A 25,749-nucleotide genomic window follows, 5' to 3' on the forward strand; every position below is an offset into this window, starting at 1 on the left:
ATCTAGATTAATTCCAAGATTACAGTGAGATTAATTTAGATTAAAAAAAATTAATCTATGCCCACCACTAATAAATAAATAAATAAATAAATATATAAATAAATAAAACAATGAAGCAATAATATTTGGTTCAAATAAAGTGTAAAAAAGTAAGTAATCATATGGTTTTATAGAACAACACTGTTTAAATACATAATTTACATAATATAAATAATCATCAAATGCCTGCAGAGGGCACCAACGATCTGTTGTTGTTACACTTTACAGCAGATCAAATCCTTGTTTAATATTGGCTGAACATTTAAATCAAATGTTTACTTAATCTTTAATATTTGGCCGCTTCTTTATGTTAGAAATGCTACAACCACTGTAATTTCTTGAACATGAATGGACAAAACATCCAAAAACATCAAAACAAAAACTTTGCTTTTGAGATCGCGATGAACAGTTCACAGGTTTATAAATAATTTACCTTACAAATCGGAGGAAATGTAAATAATTAAAGCGCATATATATTAAATCTGCAGCACATATATTTATTTAACTGAATCGCAGCCGTTGCAAATTCACAATAGCACTATGCAATGATTTTTAAATGATTTTATACATCATGCAGCCTTAGAAAGGGGTCTAATAATGCGGTTCATGGATTCTCTGCTGTGGAATTTGCCACTTTCTGTACTTTGCCGGATACTCGACATGGGTAAATTGAAATTGGGGATTTTTTTAAAGCGAATGGAAAACTAAGCTGTTGTACGGGGAAAAGCATCTGGAACATTCTTCAACATTTCTTTTTTTGCTTCCACAAAGAAAGAAACTCAAATAGGTTTGGAACAACATTAGGGTGAGTAAAAGATGCCATTTTTTTTTTTTTTTGATAACTTTTTTTAAACTAATTCGAAAATGATCAAAGACATCAAAGAAAGTATTAGTCAATCAGATGTCAGAACTTGCCACGCCAGAATACTCATTTGGCTCTTTCCCCAGCAACTACCACTGAGATAAGCTGCAATGTAATCTTTGTAATTCTTCCGGTTCAGTTAATCAGGTAATGAGTCATGAAAGAAAATCACAAGGAGAGTCAGTTGGTTTAACAGGTCTGGAGTGCAGTCACCTGGTTAGGATGAGGCGATCGAGGTTGATCCTTTGTTGTTTGGCGATCCAGGCTGCACGGTAGAGCCTCTCTGCCGTCTTTAGCACTTCGTTGTTGAGCCGCTGGATGAGCTGCTTCTCTGATGCCACATACAGACGTTCCTGCTTCAGGTGGTGGGCCAGAGTGTGAATGTCTGGCTTCACCATCGTTCAAGCTCAGCCACGGCGCTGCAGATAGACAGCAAAAAAAAAAGTAGTAGCACTGAAAGAGTACTACAACAGTATTATGTCAACTGAATATAATGTAAATACCAATGTATTCAATACAAGAGACGCACAAACTATGAGTAACAAAAGCTGAACAGTATTTACATGCAGTTACCATGATAAAAAATTACTCAAAGCATGATACATTTTTGGTTATACCACCCACCCCAATGGGAAACTGACGTAAACTTGAGCAACTGTTTTCAATGGGCTTCAGAGACAATGAATACTGATCAAAACAATAGAATTTAGTTGAAGCAGATGCCATAATTAATTAGACATGAATTAAAAAAGAAGAGGCTGTGAGTGAAAGAAGAATGATTTTTCTGTGGTTCAAGAAACATCAAGTTTACTAGAATAAATCTACTAGACATTTTGCATTGACCTGGATAACGGTTTTCTCAGACTGTTCACACAATATGTCGTAGTGTATTAAGTTCAAATGTAAAGTGACGTCTAATTGTTCAGCAAACTGTTTAACAGATTGGAGGGTTTTTATGTAAACAAAAAAAAAAAAACTGCATAAAGAGCTATGTTAAATGCCTACACAAAAGTATCAAATAAAGCTATTTTGTATTTTGGCATAGGTTCTCAGGCCGAAAAATAAGGATTTTTTCCTGTTGTCTCATGTGTTCACATTTTTACTTGTACTGATAAAAACACATTTATGTTTTTTATTAAACATTGTTGTCTTGCCCAATCTGGTGTGGATATGTCACAGGACTGGGCAATATGGACAAAAGAGTCTTTGAGCTCTGGAAAGGCGCTATATAAATAAAAATTATTATCATTAATATTCTTAAAAGAAAAAAGTTCTCTTTGTTTTTTCTCTGTTTTTTAGCTGAAAGCCAATATACAGTATATATCCCAGTATTTTCTATTTTTTTCGTATTAAAAAAAATAATAAAAGGCAGGTCTCATGTTAAGGACAGCTCACTGTGTGTCCTCCGCTATTTTTCAGATGCGCTCGTAATATCAAACTATTGTATACTGATATAAACGTATTGCCTTATACTATATCATTTATAAAAATATAGTGATATATAGTACTGCCCAGTATACTGCACAGCCCTATGTCAAATGTCATTTCAGTAAATCAGAATGAAATAAGAGAGGTAGGCTATGATTTCTTCTATGAAGCAAGCAGAAGTATTTATCGGGCGGCAGGTTCGGTTCCTTCTGAAGTGTAGTGTCATCTAACCCTAACTTTTCCAAACATGGATTCAGTAATACACTCCCAACAGTAGTACACTAACAGCTGGACAGCACATCTCAATATTACACATACTGTACCTTAGTAGGATAAAAGCACATTATTATTAAAGTAAAATCACTACAGATAAAGTCAATAAACAGAGCTGCTGAATAGCACACATTCAACTGTGTAAGACAAATAATCATGCCTAAACAGGAAGACTGCTCTATTTCCTCTGAGATGGGAGAGAATAGAGCAATTTTCATACAGGGAACTTACGAGACTATAAACACAGACATACACCATAAGAAAATTGCACATATTTTATAAGGTCCAAAGGGCATGCTGAAGTATAGCTTTTTTTAATTACTTCACCTTTTTAACCCAGAGTCAGCACACAGCAAAGGCAACTACGCACTTAGCTCCGATGCGTTTCATTTAACTTCATGAAACTGCCGTAAAAAGAAGCAAGGCATGAAATGCATCATTTCTGCTTATTGGTTTTGTGTGTAAAGCAGATGCTATGCACAAGCTCTGCCATAATTTTTTACCAAAATCCTTCTATTGGTACACAAATGCAGCTAAGAGTATTAAGGATTTTACAGCAGTTAAATCCATTAATAATCCATTGTTAAATCACGCATTAACATAATGACCAACAATGCAAAGACCACATAAAATGTTGTCTTTTAGACAGTATGCTTAACCACCAGTCATCAGGTTAACAACTACAACTATTAAAAAACAGTTTCTGATAATTAGAAATATGATCAAATATAAATATTAGAATAAAATCTAAACTAGATTAACACACAAATGTAGCCTTGAAATAAATACATTTAAGTACTAAAATTAGTAAAACTGAAATTAGTTGTGTTAAAATTGAGGATTTGCTTAATGAACAGAATTAGAGATATATTGTTGTTATTATGAAGAACTTATCACTTAAGAGATTTGATATTCTTGATTAATGATTATATTTTGTAAGCTGGAAATGCTGTAAAAGTGACAAATTCCATAAACAGATGTTGTGAAATGTATCCCTTTGCAATAAAAAAAAAAAAAAAAAAAAAAATGTTGATGTAGATGTTGAGATTACCAAAAAATCAATATGCAAATCACATTAGTTGCCTTCGCTTTCTCATAGTGGAGGGATGTAGACAAACAGAAAGCACCCACACAAGCCCCATTCACTCTCTCTCACACACACACACACACACACACAAGTTTGAATGTACACACATGCAAACATTCAAACTAGAGAAAATGCAGAAAATTCAAATAATTTCTTGGACCGTTTCTCAGGCACAAAGAGGTCTTTGTAAAGCACAGTTACACAGGACACCGTGGGATGAAGAGCAGCCCAGAGACGCCCTCGATTGAGCCGGGCCCCTGTGCATCCGTATAGCTGCCCACAAACACAGAGCGGAATATCAGTACATCCGCGGAGGCCTCTTGTACCACTCACTCCTGAATCAGCTCGACCTCTTGTCATCCTGCCAAATAAAGCACATCACTGTGCTCAGTGCTTTGCGGTTGAATGCAGTGGTATGTGAAGACTTGGCCTCAGGGGAAGAGGAAAAGGCCACCTATTCACTTACTTTCTTCTTCTATTCTGAGAAAGTCTAAGGTAGTTGTAATGGCTTTTGTGACTCAAAAACTTATAAATAGCAAAAGTATGTGCTAAGTTACATTAAATAAGCTTACCAGAGAAAAACTATTAAACAAAGCAAACAACTAGGCCTACCTTTCTAAAGATCTAAACTTAGCTTAGTTGGCCATACGGTATCAGATGGTAATAGCAAGATACTTTTATGTACATTATTACAATCCAAAAAATTGGAGTCAGTAAATTAAAAAAAAAAAAAATAAAAGTTTAAAACTGGTCGGCCTTCACTGCCATTACATGGACGAGTGCAAACAGGACACTTTTTTTTTTAATGTTCTTTTGTGGTCCATAAAAGAAAGAAGGGCATACACCATTAGAACACCACCAGGGTGAGTAATTTATGACTTCATTTTCATTTTAGGATGAACTATCCCTTTAAGAACGACTTTTACAGTTCAATCATTCATTTTATACCAGTAAAAAAATATATATTTTTAAAGAATCATTTGATTTATTGTGCAAACTGAAAAGAAACTAAAGGTTTCCAAATTTCCATAATCAAAATGGTCCCGTTTTTCCTCACACTAAACATATTAGACAAAACATCTGCAGTCGTGCAGTGAGGCAAAGTACAAACTAGACCATAATATGACCACAGAGAAATAAAGGGGCATTTTAACTAACATGCTTCTTTTCTTATACTGCCAAATTTCTGGTAAAGGAAGTTGAAGGAGCAGAGAACATTTTCTAGACACAGTCGCCCTATTTTGATGATCAAAAAGATCAAGAAAACATCAATGGAGCTATGAAAAAATGGAAATGTTTCACATTTTATACAAAAGGACACAGGCAGAGATGAATAAGTTATTATGCAGCAGTGTTTCTACACTAAAACATCCCAGAGATGTTTTAGTAATAAGATAAGACTGGCTGACTGTCAATATCGGCAGCAATGAATTCAAAAGCAACTAAAACCCAGAGATCGGTTTACTTTCACTTTTTTCAAGTTTTGGACTGCAGCCGATGCTGTTTTTAGCAACACAGAAAGGCACACTTTCTAAAAGCATTGGGAACAGGAGGAAGGTCCTTTTTTCAGTTCCTCTGTTCTGAAGAGCTGCGTTTGGATTAGATCTGATCTGACAGCATTTGAGCAGGTAGAACAGACTCACTCACTCTGAGGAGGAATGGAGAGAGAGATGGATGTGTGCTTAGTGTATTCTTATACAAGATAACAAAATGTCAAAACGTATTCAAGAAAATAGCCCACAGATCTAAAGTAGAAATGCACAGATAACTTTTCTAAAGGCCAAATACAACTACCAATAAATTATTTTTGGTGCTTGCTGATATTTCATTACTGTGTCATATCAAAGTACAGTACAATGCTGTTATAGTTACACTTCACTTACCATAGGCTACAATTTTCTTTTGATTAAAATGACTGAGCTCCCTTTCATTTGAATGATGTGCATGTCTGCATTGAGAAAACCAACAGCACTCGAATGCAAACACACACAGTACACTATCCTGGCATTAGACTTGGTGTCTTCCTAGTCTAAAGACAAACCTTTCTCAAATCTGGTTAAACTCAAAACTGTACTTTTTTTTTTGTCTTTTGACAAAAATATCCTTAAAATTTAATTGGTATTTCTCCATGTCCTATTTATTCATTTTAAACAATCTTACTCTGATTAAAACGGCCTCTAATTTTATCTTATTAAAACATTTTATATATTAATTTTCAACAAATGTATTATTCAAAAGTTTGGGTTCAGTAAGAGTTTACTGTTTTTGAAAGTAGTCTCTTAAGCACACAAGATCTGCTTTTTTTTTATTTAAAATACAGTGAAATATTATTAATATTTAAAATAACTTTTCTATTTTAACATACTTGAAAATGTAATTTATTCCCGTGACGGCAAAGCATAACTTCCAGCAGTCATTAATAATACAGTCATGATCTTTTAGAAATCATTCTAATATGCTGATTTGGTGCTCAATAAACATTCCTTATAATTATCAATGTTGAAAACGGTTTTGTAGTGTTTGTTTTAAATGATTTATCTGTTGTTTTATGTCACATAGGAAAGAAAAGACAAGAGCCACTTCTGTTTCAGGCCACCTTTAATATTTTTCTTATATTTTTGTGGAAAAAGTGATACTCTGATAAAAAAAAGTTGAAAAGAACAGCATTTATCTGTAATATTTATAAATGTCTTTACTGTAACTTTTTATTATTAATGTGTCCTTGCTGATTAAAAGAATGCATCTTTTATTACTGACTAACTTTTCTACTTTTACTCATTTAAATTGAATTACCAACTTTTGAAGTCAGTAATAACTTATTTTGGTAGTGTATATATATATATAAACACTTTATAAAACTGTTACTTTTGAGTATGTTGTGAATTCTTAATGCATTTGTTACTACCAATTGAAAAAGAAAAAAAAAAAATCTAAGCAATTCTGATTAGGACAAACTGACCGGAAACACCGTGTGAGCTGAGTGTAACTCTCAGGTCAGGTTGGTGCCTTAACGAGGATCCGTTTTTCATTTCTTCTTCCTCTTTGCATCTGGTTGAATCATTGCTCTCAGTGCCCTTAAAGCACCACAGTAAGGAGCTCTGTGGGATATGAATCACAAGCTAGATACAACATCATGTACTTTCACATATTTTCTATAATGTACTACACCAAACCACTCATGAGAGAAATTGCTTGCACATTCAGCATCGAATGCAGTCTGACTCTGCAATGAACAGCATTGTGGATAGAATAGTGACAGAGCATGAGAAATATAGAGTGGAAGTATGCAATTTCCATGCCAATTATGAGCACAAAGAGACAAAATCTAAGACATGGAGGCAGCTAACGTCACTAGCTGGGGATGTGATGTGGAGTGGGATGCTCTTTCGATGGCCAAGCATCCCAACCACATTTCCATTTACAACTACATAAATGTGCCAGCAAAGAGATAACACTTGGTCAGTGGAGCTCTACTGAAAGTATCTAACTGACCACTAAAAATCCCATATCCAAGTACAAAGTCTTTCTGAGAAACCCAATTCATTCCACCAGCCTGGCATACATGAGGGTGTGGGAGTACTGCACGGAAATGTCTCCAACCCAGGATGCTTTCTGCTCTCTTTTGACAATGTGAAACAATATCTCTGGTTTACAGAAATAGTGTACCAAGCAAGTTTGAGTACCTTGGCAAGAATCCAGAGGTAAAATAACAACCACATGCACAGCTTAGTCATCTTTGAGATTTCACTAAAAAGCAACCAAACATCGAGGATCTAACACCTGTACACGCCATTACATGGAAGCAATATTACACGCCAAAAAAATTGATTGCTGATGGAATAGCGAGCCAAAAATAGCATGACTGCCAATAACCAAGTGATCAATCAAAACTTAAAGAAAAATCTAATTTGATGAAAGCAGAAGTCAACACACAAATGATATAAGCCTCCTGAGAATTACAATTTCAAGCAGCTCTCAGAAACAGTCATCAAACTTCTCGTGTTGTAGATAGAGAAGTAGTTGACAGATCTGAAAAACGTGGTTAAGTACATAAAGAGGAGGCCAACAAATGATTCCTCAATAAAAATTAATACATCATGCTTCTATGTTTCTGAAGTGAGCATTCATTTAGTCATTTCACTATTTTTTCTTTATTTTAGCATAGGAATGTCATATAAAATCCAGTAAAAGTATTTACATTTCCATCAAGGAAATATGTGTTGGAATAGATATAACCTAATAAAGTTGCACCAATAACATGACTATAACTGTTATTGCTCGATATTAGAGATTAAATGTATTAACTAATATTGGATATTTAGTTGGCTCATGCTGGATATTTCACTGTGGGCTATTGCTTCCAGTAATTCAAGACTGTTTAAACTTAACAATAATTTACTTTAGCAATAATTTAAATGGACTGCAATATCTTAAGGCACACTTATCATGTGCCACACATTTAAGAGTGCGAGTCAAGCATAAACATAAGTTTAAAGGGATAGGTCACCAAGAAATAAATTGTGTCATCATTTACGCCCCTTCATGTCAGTCCAAACCTTTTGAAGAATCTTGGAAACCACACAGTTTTGATTGCCACTGACTTCTAATGCATGGGAAAAAAAACACTGAAACATATTTTCAAAATATCTTCTTTATGTTCCACAGAAGAAAAAAAGTCATACAGGTTTGAAACAACATTCAAGGGACTAAATGATGACAGAATTGCCCCTATTTGGGATGAACCATGCCAGGTATTTTATTTTAATATCTGAAAGGCTAATATCAGTAATTTATTGGTTATTTGCCATTGTAACTTCCATATTGGTATCTGCCAGAATTGTCAAAAGGTGCAACCTTATTTAAAGTCATAATAGAGGCGCACAATTAATCATTAAAAGATCACAATCTTGATTCAACGCCCATGCGATCTGATTCCTAAATGACAACGATTTATTATTGATCATAGCGGACATTCAAATCTGTGTTGGTGCTGCCACTGACCATATTTTCATATGCTGCTGTATAGATATGAAAGAGCTTCTTTTCAATTCAGATTACACAGAAGTACTGGAATAAATTTTTATAAACAATGATGACTATTGCAGTGATTAAAATCAAGTCAATTACCTTTTGAAAGTAACTTTGACACTTCAAATAAAGACTATCAATTACATTGTTACACCAGTAGGTGGCGACAAGTGACTGATAAAGACATACTTGTCATTGAATCATTCACTCACGAGACTTTTTAAAATTATATTGAAAATGTTGATAGGAATTATGAAATCTATGAAACATTTATATCATGAAAACCTAATTTAAATCAAAAATAACTATATTGTGATAAAAAATTACTTATATCATTATTTAAAGGTGCCCTAGATTCAAAAATTGAATTTACCTCAGCATACTTAAATACAACAAGAGTTCAGTACATGAAAATGACATACAGTGAGTCTCAAACTCCATTGTTTCCTCCTTCTTATATAAATTTAATTTGTTTAAAAGACCTCTGAAGAACAGGCGAATCTCAACATAACACAGACTGTTACATAACAGTCGGGGTGTACGCCCCCAATATTTGCATATGCCAGCCCATGTTCCCAACATTATGAAAGGCATTAGACAAGGGCAGAACGTCTGGATCTGTGCACAGCTGAATCATCAGACTAGGTAAGCAAGCAAGGACAATAGCAAAAAATGGCAGATTGATCAATAATAACTGACATGATCCATGATATCATGATATTTTTAGTGATATTTGTAAATTGTCTTTCTAAATGTTTAATTAGCATGTTGCTAATGTACTGTTAAATGTGGTTAAAGTTACCATTTGTGGTTAAAGTTACCAGTTGTTTCTTACTGTATTCACGAAGACAAGAGCCATCGCTATCATTCGCTTTCATTATTAAACACTTGCAGTCTGTATAATTCATAAACACAACTTCATTCTTTATAAATCTCCTTAGTGTAGCATTAGCTGTTAGCCGCGGAACACTATCAAACTCATTCAGAATCAAATGCAAACATCAAAATAAACACTGTACTTACGCGATTAGACATGCTGCATGACGAACACTTTGTAAAGATCCATTTTGAGGGTTATATTAGCTGTTTGAACTTTTTTTTATGTTGTTTAAGGCAAGCGCAAGCTCTTGGGGCGTGGAGCACCAGATTTAAAGGGGCCGCACACCCTGAATCAGCTCATTTCTAATTATGCCCCAAAATAGGCAGTTAAAAAAAAATTAATTAAAAGAAATCTATGGGGTATTTTGAGCTGAAACTTCACAGACACATTCAGGGGACACCTTACACTTATATTACACCTTTTAAAAAAAAAAAGTTCTAGGGCACCTTTAAGATGTGACTCAGAATCGTGGGTGAATCATGATTTCTATTTTAAGAAAAAAAAAAATATTGTGATTCTCAATTTATCCAGAAATAAAAAGAATTAGTTTTGGATGCATTGTTCCATACTGAAATATGTGCCAAACTGAAGCATCTAAAATAGACAAATCTCAGAAGAAGAGGATGAATCACATCCTGATATGTTTACAAGCACATGATGTACAAGAATGTTTTTTCAGTTTTGACAAATACCAACAGCAAGGAGCCAAGAAAAATATGCTAAGGGCCCCACTGACATAACTATATGTGTCAGTGCACTCTTTTTCTCACACGATCACACACACACACACACACACACACTATCTGGATCTACACACTTCCTAACTCCTGACCCTGCTGGAAACACATCCTGCTTGACCTTAGCATGACCTTAACAGTTTGTACACTGCCTCAGTCACATGACAGAAAACTGCAGCCTGTTAAAAATTCAAAACCACCTATTAAAGCTGAAATGGTTTGTCAGGACATAGCACTTCAACAAAAGGACATTTGGCAGAGGTAGGAGTAAACTGGCATCATGAAACATTCTTACTGAGCTTTCCGGTGAAAGAAGGTGTAGAGATGTAAGCCCCACTAAAATAGCTAATGCATCAAATAAACTCCAGTCTGCTACTCAAAGTGCACCACTAACCTAATGTCACAGCTTTGGCATGTGTTGAGGAGATGCTATGGGAGGAGCTTCATACCCTCAATATGAGGCTACATGAGGACGGGCCAAACAGTTGGGGGATGAATTAGATCAGAAAATGTGCCAGCCACACACAGCTGACTGATAAGAAAACAAGAGCGCTCTAGGATTTGGCAGTTGTTTACGATATACAAGACCAGCTTTTCTGAGACAGTGTGTGTTTGAGCAAGCAAGCTGTAACGGATCACAGTTTCCCTCCACTGAAATTACCCAAATACCCATTCAAAAACACAAATACAGGCTATTTATTTTGTACTTGCTCTTAATTATGTCCAATCCGTGCATTCCAGTACTGATATTTATTTGAAATGCCACTAGGATTTAAAAAAAGGCCAACTTGTGCATGCAATTTGGAAAGTTTTGGCTCTTTTTTTGAGGATTTCCATAGGCGGTTAAAGATGCAATGAAACAGCAGCAACAGATCTTTTCTTCCTTGTTGTAACTTACTTAAGAGTGAAAAGAATTATTATTAAAAAAAGAAAAAATGTTGAATAGATTTTGACATGGATGTTACATTAAGTCGATTGTGGAGGAACAATGTTTAAGCGGACTAAATGATCGGAGAAGTCCTGGATATATCAGGAGAGAAATCGGTCATTTTCATCAGAAGGTCAAGTTATGGCATTATGATTAAACATTACCAAGTCAGAAAATTACAAAATTAAACACATGCACAGATGAATTGTTGACAATAAGATCTATAATAATGCATTTAAATAAATGGGGTGAAATTCATGCTGACTTTAAGTAATATACAAACTGGGCAATGTCTGTATAAAACTCAATATTAACTTCTTGATTAATGAACTGTTGTATAACGGCGACATCAAACTGCTGAATATCAACTGAATAACATTAGCTCTCCTGCTTGTGCCATATTTTTTTCTTTGTATCTTATTATTGTTTTAAATGTAAAGTTCGCTTAATTACTAGTGTAAAAAGTAGTATGTGCCAACTAAACCTACCTTTAGGGGTATTTAGGTCACTTATTTCCAGACAAATGATTATGTTTGGAAATAAGTGACCAGTATGCAAACCCTTGAATTTATATAACTATTCGCCGCAAACACTGCCCAAGGTGTGCATGGCTAAGCATTTGACATCCATCACAGAAATGCATTTTTCACATTCATATTTAGATCACAATGAGAAATGTCTAACGTCAGTCACATAAGAGCCATCTGTATATATAGCAGCGCGCGACCTGATAATGTGATTGACAACAGAAAAAAAAAAATATCGGCTGCAAATATTTGTGCAATTCACATTGAAAGGAAATGACACGAACCACTTTGGGCCTTACGCTGGGAAATAAAACACTGTAGCTGGAATTAACACACCGGCATGACTGTCAATGAGAAGTGCATGACAACAACAAAAGCTGAAAGAGTCGGTGTGTCAGCGATCAAAAGCGAAAGAATCATCGTGTTTTATAGCGCAAGAATAAATGAAACACCTTGCCTGGTAGCGCTTTGAAATCTAGGTAACAATATGCCAAGAAATCGAAATATATTCCTGAGAGCCTAATTTGGACACAAACGGGGTTAAAAACAAAAGGTGACAACATGACCGAGACAAGCAGGCCAACAAGCAGCTAACGCTCGGTTCGCTAAAGTGTCACATTAACCAGCTCGAACCAGCGTACAACAGACTTACCGACTAATTTGACGGCTGGGTGTGAAGTATTAAATTCAGTCGCGACTGGTACAGGTCGGTTTTACAGTCTAGTTCTCGTTTCAGTCCTCCAAAGGTCCTAACTGCGAATGAAAGAGATAAAAAAAAGTCCTCCGTCGTGAGATTTTCTCCTCCCTTTAGCAACAGCCACAGCGCACAGCTGTCATCAAACGGGGACGCGCGCCATACGCATGCGCGATTCAAACCTGCGCAGACCTGCAGGAACTATTTTGAGTGTTTTTCGTTGTGTATTTAAGGTTTGTTTTCAATCACTGTTTTCTTTAAACATTATATAAACACTATTAATACATTTAACTACTTTAGAGGATTAAGCATTGACTGAGAACTCGAGATTCACTGAGAAATTTAAATTCACAAATGCCTTTTGGATATTACATTGCTTGACCAGCAGGTGTCGCTACCAGCTTATGTGATAATAGAATAATCGAAGATGTGCACTCTTTTGTGGTATGTTGTAGAGAATGCGTTGTGGAAAATTTTGTTATATTTTCATTTTTAATCTTTCAGATGTGACTGCCTTTCTGTTGTTGTTGTTGATGTTGTAATAATAATAATTGCTTTTGCAGAGGGATATATCATACATTTGTCTGTGCCTATATATATATATGTGAGAGAATATGAACTGTTGGCATTGGGCAGTTGTACTGTTTTAATCTGATATGGCGATTTTTATTAACAAAGTTCATAGTTATAGGACCGATTTGAATAGAAGTTTGTAAGTGAAATTCATAATTTAACAAAACAAAACAAAATTACATGCAATGAACACGTTATCCCTTGGTTTCACAGACAAGGCTTAAGCTAGTCCTAGACTAAAATGCATGTTTGAGCTGTTTTAACATATCTTAAAACATGTCAGTGCCATTATTTTGTTTTGTCTCACACCAGAAATGATTTTTTTCTAGGACATGTTTATAAAAGCTACTTAAATGTCCTAATATAGGACTAAATCCTTGCTTAGTCTAAGCCCTGTCTGTGAAACCAGGCCTATAAATTCTAATGGAACTGTATGCAAATATATGCAAATGAAATACAATACAAATGAATGAAATTGTAGCATTAATGTCTTTATTACTGACAATATACATCCAGTAATGTGCATAAATAATAGTAATGTCATACCTATAATGACATGTGCAAAGTAAATGTAAACAATTCGTAAAATCGTAATTATTAAAAACGTGAAAATCATAAACAAAATAACATTTTACCAGTTACAATTTGTAATCTTATTTTATATCTTATATATATATATATATATATATATATATATATATATATATATATATATCTTTTTTTCTTTCTTTTTTTGTGTTCAAAACATTACACATGCCTTACTGTTCATTTGATTAACACAACTGGACAGTACAAATTAAAATACATAGATTAGGATCCTTGAAGAAATATTTATAAATACAAAGATTGAGAGAGTTGAAATTGTACCTCATCCTGTATAGGCTATTTTTTTTATGTCTTAGTAATCAGCATTATACATACTATTCATCTCCTTGGTGCATCTATTTTTTCTTTGAGATTCATTTTGTATGATTTTTCTTGGTCGTCTTCAATAATTCCACAGAATAGCACAGAAGAGAACACTTGTGCTCCTCGGCTCTCTTCGCAGCTGTTCATATTGAATGATCTTATCTTATGATCTCTCTCATTGATTCTGTAGGTACAGAATAATGCTGGTGTCTCCCCTCATGGCATTTTAATGACCTTTTCCAAATAACAATAGTGTTTGGGTCGCAGACCTTTCTAGCATGTTGGCTTACCAGTGCGAGTCCTGCTTCGCAAAGCCTTCTTGCCTTTCTGTGCAGGAGGTACAGCAGGAGGCAACGGCCCAGGAGGATGACTTACCGCCTCATCTCTCCTCAGCAACATCAGAGCGCTGTTGTTGACGGCAGTTTCAGCACCCCAGCCCCCCAGTGGCTCTGAATTGGAGCGAGGCCCCAGGGACAGAGGTAGGCAAGTTTTAGGGGTGATAGTGGTCATTGTGCGGTTGAGCACTCGTCTCCTAGTTGTTCCCAGGGGTGGCATGCTGGGAGGTCTGTGTTTCTTGGTCTCCATGGGTTCGACTGTGTGGTTTCTGGGAAGTGCAGCGGGAGTTGTGCGAGCCAGCGCTTGTATTCTCAGTAAGTTAGTTAGGCGGGTCTCCAGGCCGCAGAGCGCCTGCTCCGTGTAGCTTTCCATCTCACGGCGAAGCTGAGAGAGCTCCTCTCTCAAATCCTTCTTTAATGTCTCTATGTTCAACAGTATCTCCTTCAACAAGGCTACACATAATTCTTCACCTCTCTCCTTCTCTCCAGTCATTTGCTCTTCTACAGTCTCTTCCTGGACCGCCTGATCCGCTGCGTTCTCCTCAGATGAGCTGATCTCAACTGTGGGTGTAGATTCATCATGTTCCTTCTTGTTCTTCTCCAGTTCCTTGATTTGGTTTACAACATCCAGTATGCCCATGCGCTGACCATCCAAACCGGCCTGCGTCCGGATCTGACTCCTCACCAAAGAGAATACTGAATGGACCCTAGACTGCTTTTCTTTGTCCATAACCACCTCTGCTGCTTCATTCTTCTCCACCATTTCTTCATGAACATCATGTTCCTCAGCTTCAACCTGCATGTTTATTTCCTCCTTCTCTCTGTCATCTCTGCTTCTCGTCTTTTGCAACCATTTCTGAAGGATGGCTGGGTTTTCTGCTGTCTGCTCATTCATGATGCTCGGCTTTCTTTGTTCTCTTTCCTTTACTTTTCTTCGCTCTTCATGCTTGTTTTATAATCTTTTTAAAGCTTGTCTCATGTTTTATTATCTCTTTGTTGTTTCTTGGCTCTACTCTGATCTCTCTTATGACTTGTGCTGAGATCACGTTGAGCTAAGAGAAACCAACAGTGCCGTTTTTCTCCTGAGAATTTTAACTGTCCAATCAGCATCGGCCACAGACTGTCACTCACTGTTCTCTCGGGAAACATACCTCATGTGCATCAATATCTTTCCCCTAAACGCTCACACATGCTCATTTGTATTACAGCCACTGCCAGTCTACTGCTCAAATACCTGTTCTCAGTAGGTTTATACCTCTGAGAACACATGCATCAGAGTTTCACACTTACATCAGATGGATTCACGGTAACAGTAGCACTGTGATGATCATCTGGTACAGTTCAGCAAAGAGTTTTTTTTTGGGGGCCATGCAAATGATGCTTTTTTCCAGACAGAAAACTGATGTTAATGCTTTATGAAAGCTCCTCATATGCTTAATGCATTATATGCATAATATTAATATATTAAGTCACTTAAAGTGTAAACACAAATTATTATAAGTTACATCACACCTGATATAACTGTCCTCAGCATCAACATTGTTCTCAGCGGCAGCTTAAACACTGTTAATGAAGTCCTCAGAGGGTTAAAAGCATTTTGCAAGCTATTTAAGAGGGGGAGAGGGGGCTGCTATAGTAAATATTATATTTATGTGGCATTTTCTAGTTGAAAGGGGAGTGACAGGGAGGAGTTTGAATTTTAGGAGTCAGTATGACACTGCAGTTCTTTGGAATCATTTACATTGATTGTTTCCATACTGAAATTTAACCAACACGAATAACTATGAATTGATTTGGTTGTAACTTAATGTAGCCCACATTCATATAGTCAGAAATACAAACTCACATGTAAATGAAAAGGATTTATCAATTATAATGGAGTCTTGTCGATTTATTTTAAAGTGATATTTCACCCAAAAATAAAAATTCTGTCATCATTTACTAACCCTCAGGTTGTTCTAAACCTGCATAAATGTCTTTATTCTGAAGGAAGATATGTTGAAGAATGTAAGAAACTGAACAGTTCTGGGGCACCATTGACTACCATAGTGTTTTTTTTCCTACTATGGAAGTCAATGGTGCCCCAAAGCAGCCTGGTTACAAACTTTCTTCAGAATATCTTCCTTTGTGGTTAGTAGAACAAAGAAATGTATACATATTTGGAACAACTTAGGGGTGAGTAAAAGATGACAGAATTGTTATTTTTGGGTGAACCATCCCTTTAAGGACTTTCCGCCAAAGCCAAATTATGTAGCCTATTTATGTATATCTTCTGAATCAAACATGATAACACTGAAAATGTTATCTCTATTTTGATGGTCAAGGATTACAAAGATACCATATAAAACATCATTAATTAAAAGTTTAACTTAACTTTTAAAATTTTACCTCAGAGAGAAAAACGTGCATCAGTCTTCACGACATCGTGAACTAAACCGTCTCACATACTCGCACTGAAAACTACAAGCGCAACTCAACCAGCCAATAGGGTTGAAGGAACCGTGTTCCTCCTCTTTTGCATTCAGACAAACAACTTAAGTTACGAAAAAAAAACAAAACCTCAAAAACCGCAGCATGTCTTATTAAACGGATAGAATCCGACTATCGACTAATCTGTTGTACATTTAACTAGTTTTGTAGGCTATTTTTAGAGTTAGCCTAGATGTTTACATTCATTGCACTTACCTACTCCTTAAACTTTTAGTTGTAAAAACGTAATAATTATATAATAAACTAGTTTTATTATGAAAGTAGCATGTTATATTATAATGGTATATTAAAATGTGTAGTAAAATAGTATAACTTTTATATCAACAGCAGAGCATCATGCAGTGCTGCTCTCCTCCTCACGGAGCGCCGCTGGGCGGAGTCTCACACAACACTACAAATTCACATCTGCAGCATCTGCACTCACCACCTCACCTCATTTCTGCCACTGACCCAAGAAGAAGGTCTGCAAGAACCACTAAAAGATGGTAAAACACGTGATTTTTACGTTATTTTAAGATTTTGATACATTTGATTTGCTAACTGACCAAACAATTCAAACAAGCCTAAATTTCTCATTTCTTTTACCACAGACAACCTACACTGACAAAGGTGAAAAGGTATGATAACATTATATTTTAAAAATATATGCCTGTGTAAGAAGATACTCTAATAAGAGACTTCTCCTAATGTTTCGCTGCCACCTGCATGCTGAACTCTCTGTGGCTTATTGTTCACATTTTTTATGTAATGGCCTGCAATGTCTTGTTTTCATGAAGAAGCCCTGGCTTTTACGGTTGTTAATGTTGGAAATTATTAGCTGTGCCAATAGCAAGGTTATCCAACCTGCTCATTTAAAATGGAAAAACTGCTCAGTGAGCGTCTACTGGAAGTCGTTGTAAATCCGCTCAGAGCACAAGACTGTCCACCACCAGATTCACAGCTAAACACTGTTAAAGCTATAATTTCATCCTTCAATTCCCTACGATTAGGGCTTACTCTTTTTTTTTTTCTTTTCCTAAGGAGAACATGTGCTCTAATTTGAAAAATGTAAACTTTAGGGGCAAAATGAAACTTAATAACTTAAATGACTTAATTACTTTTAGCCTATAGGCTACATCATTATACTCTTCAGATTCTAGATTAATTCTGCTATGAAACTTCTTAATAGAAGAATTGAAGATTAAGTGCATCACAGTCATTGCTGTTTTTATATGTCAACAGCACGAGCAGGGCAGGTTTATCTGCTTCGACCACATCACTTTCTGGGTTGGAAATGCCAAACAGGTAATTCTTTTACAATATAAGTTGTAGATTTTGTTAGTTTCTGAGTATTAGAGGAGGTGTCCAGTAGGGAGATGCTATTGGCTCTTTATAGGGGTGGGGGCGATAAACATGCAGCTGCAAAAACCACCATCCTCCACTCAACTAATTTCTTCCATATTGAGACTTTTTGGGCACTTTCCCCAGTAGATGGAGCCATACTACACATGTAGAAAAACAAAATATGTCTGTATGTTTTCACTTTGAAGATTCAGTTTGTGAATAAGTTTCATTTATATGAATGTAGATACAGATATAGATTAACAGTTCATTTAAAATTCATATACCCATATTCTTTTATTGTATTTTTTTAAACTTTATTCAAAATGGTTCAAATCTCCCCATCTTGTCATTGTCTCTGTTTTCATCTCTGTGCTGTGATGCATCTCAGGCAGCTTCTTATTACTGTAATAAACTGGGTTTCGAGCCCTTGGCGTATCGTGGGCTGGAGACAGGCAGTCGTGATGTTGTGTCTCATGTAGTGAAACAGGGGAAGGTAAGAGTCAGATTGTGTCCATCCTCTTCATTCCTTATGATTTTAAAAAGGCCACATAAAGTGTTCGCTGATCAATGTTTTCTATTTCCTGTAGATTATTTATGTCTTCACCTCTGCCTTGAATCCTGGTAATAAAGGTAAGACTGATAAATGACAGCTTTTGGTATTTGATTATATTTAAAACCACATTCTGTACTACTAATCTGTCCTTTTCCTTGAACAGAGATAGGAGATCACCTGGTGAAACATGGAGATGGTGTTAAAGATGTAGCTTTCACTGTAGAGAACTGTGACTTTCTGGTGGAGGTAAATGATAATGATTTTCTCTCATGTTTTATCTCTTAAAAACACTTTCTGGGGATCATTTGCAATAATCACCTATTGGTTTATTATTATTTTCCTGCAGAAAGCGAGAGAACGAGGTGCCATTATCGTTAAAGAGCCTCATGTTGTGGAGGATAAGTTTGGCAGGGTGAAGCTGGCAATACTTCAGACAGTATGTATAATTTCATTTTTTTTAATAATACTTTTATTGAGCAAGGATGCATTAAATTGACCAAAAGTTACAATAAAGTCATGTATATTACAAATGATTTATATTTCAAATAACTTTCTATTCATCAAAAAATCCTGAAAAAAAAGTAACAAGATTTCCACAAAACTGTTAAGCAGCACAACTGTTTTCAACATTGATAATAGTAATAAAAAATGTTTAATGAGCACCAAATCAGCATATTAGAATGATTTCTGAAGGATCATGTGACACTGAAGACTGGAGTAATGATGCTGAAAATTCAACTTTGCCATTACAGGAATTGATTATGCCTTAAAATGTATTAAAATAGAAAAATGTTATTTTACATTGGTATAACATTTCACAATATTCTTGTTTAACTGTATATTTGATCAGCCTTGTTGAGCATAAAAGACTTCTTTCATTAAATCCTACTGACCCCAAACATTCAAACGGTAGTGTGTTTATGCATATGCATATACATTTAAATCTTTAAAATTTTGTCCCACTTCGGCTCTGATTCCTATTTCCTTATTGTTTTAGTATGGTGACACCACTCATACTCTTATAGAGCGGACAGGATATAACGGGCTCTTCCTCCCAGGATTCCATGCTCCTCTGTTTTGTGACCCTTTCTTGGCAAAACTGTGAGTGTGTTGATGTGTCCTTGTCTTCTCATATAAGAGGTCCATATCTCAGATCATGCATGGGTGGATTGTTATATAACGTGATTGTTCTTTCACAGGCCAAGCGGGAAGCTGGACTTCATTGACCATGTGGTTGGAAATCAGCCAGACAATGAGATGGTGCCAATAGTAGAGTGGTACAAAACTTTTCAAAACACATTGTTGAACTTATTCCAAATGCGAAATTGGTAACAGGTAGACAACATCGGACCTCTGTGCCAGGGTTGTTAAAGGATTAGTTCACTTTCAAATTAAAATTTCCTGATAATTTACTCACCCCCATGTCATCCAAGATGTCCATGTCCTTCTTTCTTCAGTCGAAAAGAAATCAAGGTTTTTGATGAAAACATTACAGGATTTTTCTCCTTATAGTGGACTTCAATGGACCCCAAAATGGTTGAAGGTCAAAATTACAATTTCAGTGCAGCTTCAAAGCATTCTACGCGATCCCAGACGAGGAATAAGGGTCTTATCTAGAGAAACCATCAATCATTTTCTGAAAAAAATTATATACGTTTTAAGCAGAAATGCTCATCTTGATCTAGCTCTCTTCTTCTTCTTCTCTATTTGAATTTCAGCAGTGTAGACACTGCTAAGTGTATTACTGCCCTCCACAGGTCAAAGTTTCAACTAATTGTTATATACTTGCACTAGCATATTGTATATGACAATTTAGTTCAAAATGTGACCTGTGGAGGGCAGTAATAAACTTAGCAGTGTCTACACTGCTGAAATTCAAATAGAGAAGAAGAAGAAGAGAGATAGATCAAGATGAGCATTTATGGTTAAAACTTATATAATTTTATTTATTTATTTATTTTAGAAAATGAGTAATGGTTTCTATAGATAAGACACTTATTTTTCATCTGGGATCACATAGAATGCTTTGAAGCTGCACTGAAATTGTAATTTTGACCTTCAACCATTTTGGGGTCCACTGAAGTCCACTATATGGAGAAAAATCCTGGAATGTTTTCATCAAAAACCTTAATTTCTTTTACACTGAAGAAAGAAAGACATGAACATCTTGGATGACATGGGGGTGAGTAAATTATCAGGAAATTTTAATTTGAAAGTGAACTAATCCTTTAAGACTGTAAAGCATAAAAGAAGTCACGAGAGGTATACTCTCTTAGAACATCGCAAGTCTTTGGGGGGAAACTCCCTATCCATGCCATCCAGTCAGAATACACCAAGAGCCCCTCCCCAGTGATCAGTCAGCTGTGTGTCTCCATGGTGAGGATAGAGTAAAGACTGCGAGGAAAGATCAGAAGAGACTCAGATAGAATAGACGGAGATAGCACATGTTTGCATTTCAGTCTGTGGTAGTGGACGACTGAATATTATGCAAGAAAACTCCTTAGTAATTATGACTCAGCAAAATTACTTTTCAAAGGATCTGAGACACCATCTGGAGAGAGTTAGACACAGTGGGGAGGGGGAGAGGGAGGAAAAGAGGGTGGTGAGGGGTGGGAGTAGCAGAATTATCTAAACCAGACCCCATCACATCATGTCCAGCTTTTGTTAAAGGGTTAGTTCACCCAAAAATGAAATTTCTGTGGTTTAAATTTCAAAAGTATTTATGTATTTATGAAGGTATCAGAGGAACCTGCTGTTCCACCGATTCTGGTCTGTAGATGACAAGCAGTTACAGACTGAATACAGTGCGCTGCGCTCCATCGTGGTGGCCAACTATGAAGAAAGCGTGAAAATGCCGATCAATGAACCAGCGATGGGAAAGCGCAAGTCCCAGATCCAGGCAAGTATTACAGACATGACATCTACTTACTTTCATCTGTCTATGCATGCATCTATCCATTCATCTAACTATCTTTTCTCCTTTTAGGAGTATGTGGAGTACTATGGTGGCCCAGGGGTTCAACACATCGCCATGAACACCTCTGACATCATTACAGCAGTGAGTAAAACAACACTGATACAGGGATAAATTAAATTTGTAGTGTGCAAATTCTTAGAATTGTTCTTTGTGAATGCTGAAAAAGTTTACTTTAGGTATATTGCATTGATAAGGATATGTTTTCAGATCCGTAACCTAAAGGAACGTGGTATGGAGTTCATGTCAGTGCCTGACACTTATTACCAGCAGCTCAGGGAGAAGCTGAAGCTTTCCAAAGTCAAAATTGTTGAGGACATCAGCATACTGGAGGTATAATACAGTTGTCAATGTGTTTAAGCTTACTCTTGACTTTTTAGTTGAAGGGAAGAGTTGAAGAGTTATTGGTGAAAATAATTTGGTATTGTTTTAAACAGGAACTTAGAATCTTGGTGGATTATGATGACAATGGCTACTTGCTCCAGATCTTCACCAAACCAGTACAGGACAGACCCACCGTGTTCCTAGAGGTCATCCAGAGACGCAACCATCAAGTAAGACTGCTATTATAAATCTCCGAATGTAGCAAATATTGTTTCAGAACATCCATCCATCCATCATATTTAAATTTGCAATGAATTGATCAAAAACTATTCTTCAGAAATGTCACCCAAATGTGTAGATGTATGGTAGTGCATAAATAAGTAGTGCATTCCTCTATTTTTTTTCAGGGTTTTGGTGCTGGAAATTTCAAATCTCTGTTTGAGGCTATTGAAGCTGACCAGAACGCCAGAGGAAACCTCACCATCCTTACACCTAATGGCTTATCGGAGAAACTCTGAACTGGCTATTCGTAGAAAATGCATGGTACACGTTAAAATGTGAACAGCACTCTTGCTAATAATTTACTTTGTTTGGCATATTTGGAATATTTTTGTTTGGCCTTCAAGCATGTGCCATTATATTTTGTACCCACATGTTTCTTTACCAACAGACACTTTTGACCCTGTGGACTTTTAGAAAAGAAACCACCACAGTGTCATATCCACCACATCTCAAAATATGTTTTATGTTTAACAGCGTTCTGTGGTGGAAATAACTGTTGTGGAAATTACATTTTGGAATAAAATGTCCTTCATCTTAACAAAGCTAATTTCATTGTTTATGTATCACTTCACTTATGCATAATTTGACAAAATTACAGCTTGACTGGAAGTGAAGCGCAATAAAAAAAAAATCTTTTCATGAGAATAATCGTGATTTTTTTGTTTGTTTCACGTCTTTCCTTCTCATATTCTTAACTGACACTGCCTCCTTGGTAAACAAGCACACTACTTTTACAATAAACTTTATGGACAAAAAAAATATTGTGTTGGAAATACATTTGTGTAAAAGAATCATATAATATAAATAAAGTCATTATATGACCAAACATACTTTTTTGATAATAATGTGTAGGTTTCATTTCCATTTTTATTCAAATGCTTGTTTTGTTTTTTAGTCTATGGCTATCCTACGCGAGTCTAGAGCGACAAGATGGGGGTTTAGTAGGCGTATTTTGACGCCGAGAGCTTCAACGGGGAATTAGCTCAGATGGTAGAGCGCTCGCTGCGCAAAGGAAGGGGCCCAATCTTTACGCCCGCACGCAAGCGAAAAAGACGCAGAAAACCGGAATACGCCGGCAAATTTCCCCTGCAACAATATTCGTACTATATTCCCGTGCGATATGGGGGAGTTTTAGTTACATGTGAAACAAGTCACTGTCCGCGGCCTGGGCTCGAACCCATGATCTGCGCGACAAAGTATCCAAGGACGTGCTGTCATCTGTCTAGTACATGTGTATTGTTAGGTATCCAATCAAGTGCTTAAAATGATAAATATTAATCAATATAATATGTAATAGATAACTAAATCTATGACATATAATTATATTGATTGATATTTAGTATTTTGTGTATATTATTTTAGCAGCATATTACATGTTTATGGTAAAGAAAATGAATAAAAATGTTTCTTCAAAGATGTGTTTTTTGTCTGGGATATGATTTATCAAATCAAAAGACACTTCAATTGTAAAATATTTTATTAAAATTAATACACACAAATATTGAAATGAGTACACAAACACATTAGATATTTTTAAAATAGTTTTTGAATATATCAATGTTTTTTTTATATCAACATATATATTTTTTTACAATATATTGCTTATTTAAGGACTGAGAAAGCAAAAAAACTTCTTAAGCTTTGTTTAGTCATGCTGTCTGTAAATAACAGATATTATATTATTCTTATGCTTACATGTGCAATTAAAACAGATAATGTGAAAAAAATAATGATTCTCCTTCAAATAATAAACATATATCTTACAGGTTTTCAAAATAAGAATTTTAATAACTACATGCAAACACACACAAATATATACAGACAGGACAATATGAAAGGGTGGGCCCATGAAATATATACAAATATGTACAGGACAATATGAAAGGGTGGGCCCATGAAATATATACAAATATGTACAGGACAATATGAAAGGGTGGGCCCATGAAATATATACAAATATGTACAGGACAATATGAAAGGGTGGGCCCATGTAATACAAATATGTACAGGACAATATGAAAGGGTGGGCCCATGAAATATATACAAATATGTACAGGACAATATGAAAGGGTGGGCCCATGTAATACAAATATGTACAGGACAATATGAAAGGGTGGGCCCATGAAATATATACAAATATGTACAGGACAATATGAAAGGGTGGGCCCATGAAATATATACAAATATGTACAGGACAATATGAAAGGGTGGGCCCATGAAATAAATACAAATATGTACAGGACAATATGAAAGGGTGGGCCCATGTAATATATACAAATATGTACATGACAATATGAAAGGGTGGGCCCATGAAATATATACAAATATGTACAGGACAATATGAAAGGGTGGGCCCATGTAATATATACAAATATGTACTGGACAATATGAAAGGGTGGGCCCATGAAATATATACAAATATGTATAGGACCAGCAACATTGAACAAAGCATAAAATGGATGTCTATCAAGCTAAAGATTACAAATATTTACAAACACTAAGAAAATGGTAAGTATTTACAATTATTTACAATAGACGCATTATATTATTAATTAGATAGATTGGTCTGTACAACTCTTGTGGTAGATATAATAGATATAAATTATTTACATAGTATAATATATAGTATTTACAGGCAGGGGGTGAGTGTCCACCTCTGCACTATGGCAGTGGGTTTCCTGGCTTCTTGTGCTGGCGCTGTTCTGCCAGCCACTCCTCTAGAGATTTACCACCGGAGGAATGGGGGCAAAAAGTGGCATTCCCATAGCGGCTGTGGCCAAAATCCTTTGTTTTGGGTTGCCCACACTTACTGCACGTATTAAATGGCACACCACGAACATATTTTCTTTTGTAGGTTCCAGCGGCCTCCTCTTTAGCCCTGCGCCGCCTGTTTCTCTGTGTAAAGCGAGACACAGACACAGGGGCAATGGGAGCAGCAACAACTGGACCTGCAGGGGACACAACTGCAGAAGTACCTGCACCAGATCCCATCACAAGCGGGTTCACAATTAAGAACCCTGACAATGGCTCAAGAGCAGGCAGTGTAGGAGGAGCCGCTGGTGCAGGAGTGATAGGGCGCACTGCTGTGACACTACCAGGTCGTCTGCCTGGCCGCAGGTGAGGAGCCTGTCCCTCCCTGTTTGGAGGGAGCACAAACTCATGCTGTGGCCCAGATGTTGTGGGAGCCTCCTCTAACCTCTCCTGGGCAGGAGGGAGCTGTGTGGTGGCTACAGGGATGCGGTCCTCTGCAGCCAGGCCTTGTGTAAGAACACTCATCTCCTGGGTGTTCTGCCGCCGTTGAAACCTGCACAGACATAATTTATATTACAGTTATAATATATGACACTAATCCTTTAATACAAGGTTTTACATCTACTGTGCCTACCACTGAATGAGTGTCCTTTGGTTAAGCTCAAAAAGCTGGATTGACGTGTCATCCATCAGCGGTCGACTGCTCAGCACCAGTTCTCTGATGTGATGGTAGTCTGCCAAGATTTTGGTCC

At 36.2% G+C, this 25,749-nt stretch overlaps 2 protein-coding genes across 5 annotated transcripts in view; one reads left to right on the top strand and one right to left on the bottom strand.

Annotated features, from left to right (window-relative positions):
- Positions 1–12,622, bottom strand: part of gapvd1 (GTPase activating protein and VPS9 domains 1) — a 53,209-nt gene extending 40,587 nt beyond the window's left edge. For all 4 annotated transcript variants that reach the window (XM_067395079.1, XM_067395082.1, XM_067395081.1 and 1 more), the window contains exons 1-2: positions 12,442–12,622; positions 1,115–1,320 (exon numbers count right to left, since the gene is read on the bottom strand). In XM_067395079.1, coding sequence (XP_067251180.1) covers positions 1,115–1,299 — 185 coding nt within the window. In that variant the 5' untranslated portion in view covers positions 1,300–1,320; positions 12,442–12,622. The remainder of the gene's footprint in view (positions 1–1,114; positions 1,321–12,441) is intronic.
- Positions 12,623–17,125: 4,503 nt separating this feature from the next.
- Positions 17,126–22,992, top strand: hpdb (4-hydroxyphenylpyruvate dioxygenase b). The gene is made up of 14 exons (XM_067393918.1): positions 17,126–17,275; positions 17,381–17,407; positions 18,012–18,074; positions 18,502–18,606; positions 18,701–18,743; positions 18,830–18,912; positions 19,013–19,102; positions 19,664–19,767; positions 19,866–19,943; positions 21,403–21,565; positions 21,653–21,724; positions 21,851–21,973; positions 22,078–22,194; positions 22,372–22,992. The coding sequence occupies exons 1-14, from the start codon at positions 17,273–17,275 to the stop codon at positions 22,480–22,482; spliced, it is 1,182 nt and encodes a 393-aa protein (XP_067250019.1). The 5' UTR covers positions 17,126–17,272; the 3' UTR covers positions 22,483–22,992.
- Positions 22,993–25,749: the final 2,757 nt, after the last annotated feature.

This window comes from Chanodichthys erythropterus, chromosome 9 (genome assembly GCF_024489055.1).
Source record: "Chanodichthys erythropterus isolate Z2021 chromosome 9, ASM2448905v1, whole genome shotgun sequence".
Classification (NCBI taxonomy): domain Eukaryota; kingdom Metazoa; phylum Chordata; class Actinopteri; order Cypriniformes; family Xenocyprididae; genus Chanodichthys; species Chanodichthys erythropterus.

What these genes read in the sequence shown, in the direction of transcription:
- hpdb (XM_067393918.1), top strand. An exon ending in GGGTTGGAAATGCCAAACAG is followed by an intron (nt 18,075 to 18,501) that starts GTAATTCTTTTA and finishes GATGCATCTCAG; the next exon opens with GCAGCTTCTTATTACTGTAA. An exon ending in AGCGCAAGTCCCAGATCCAG is followed by an intron (nt 21,566 to 21,652) that starts GCAAGTATTACA and finishes TTCTCCTTTTAG; the next exon opens with GAGTATGTGGAGTACTATGG.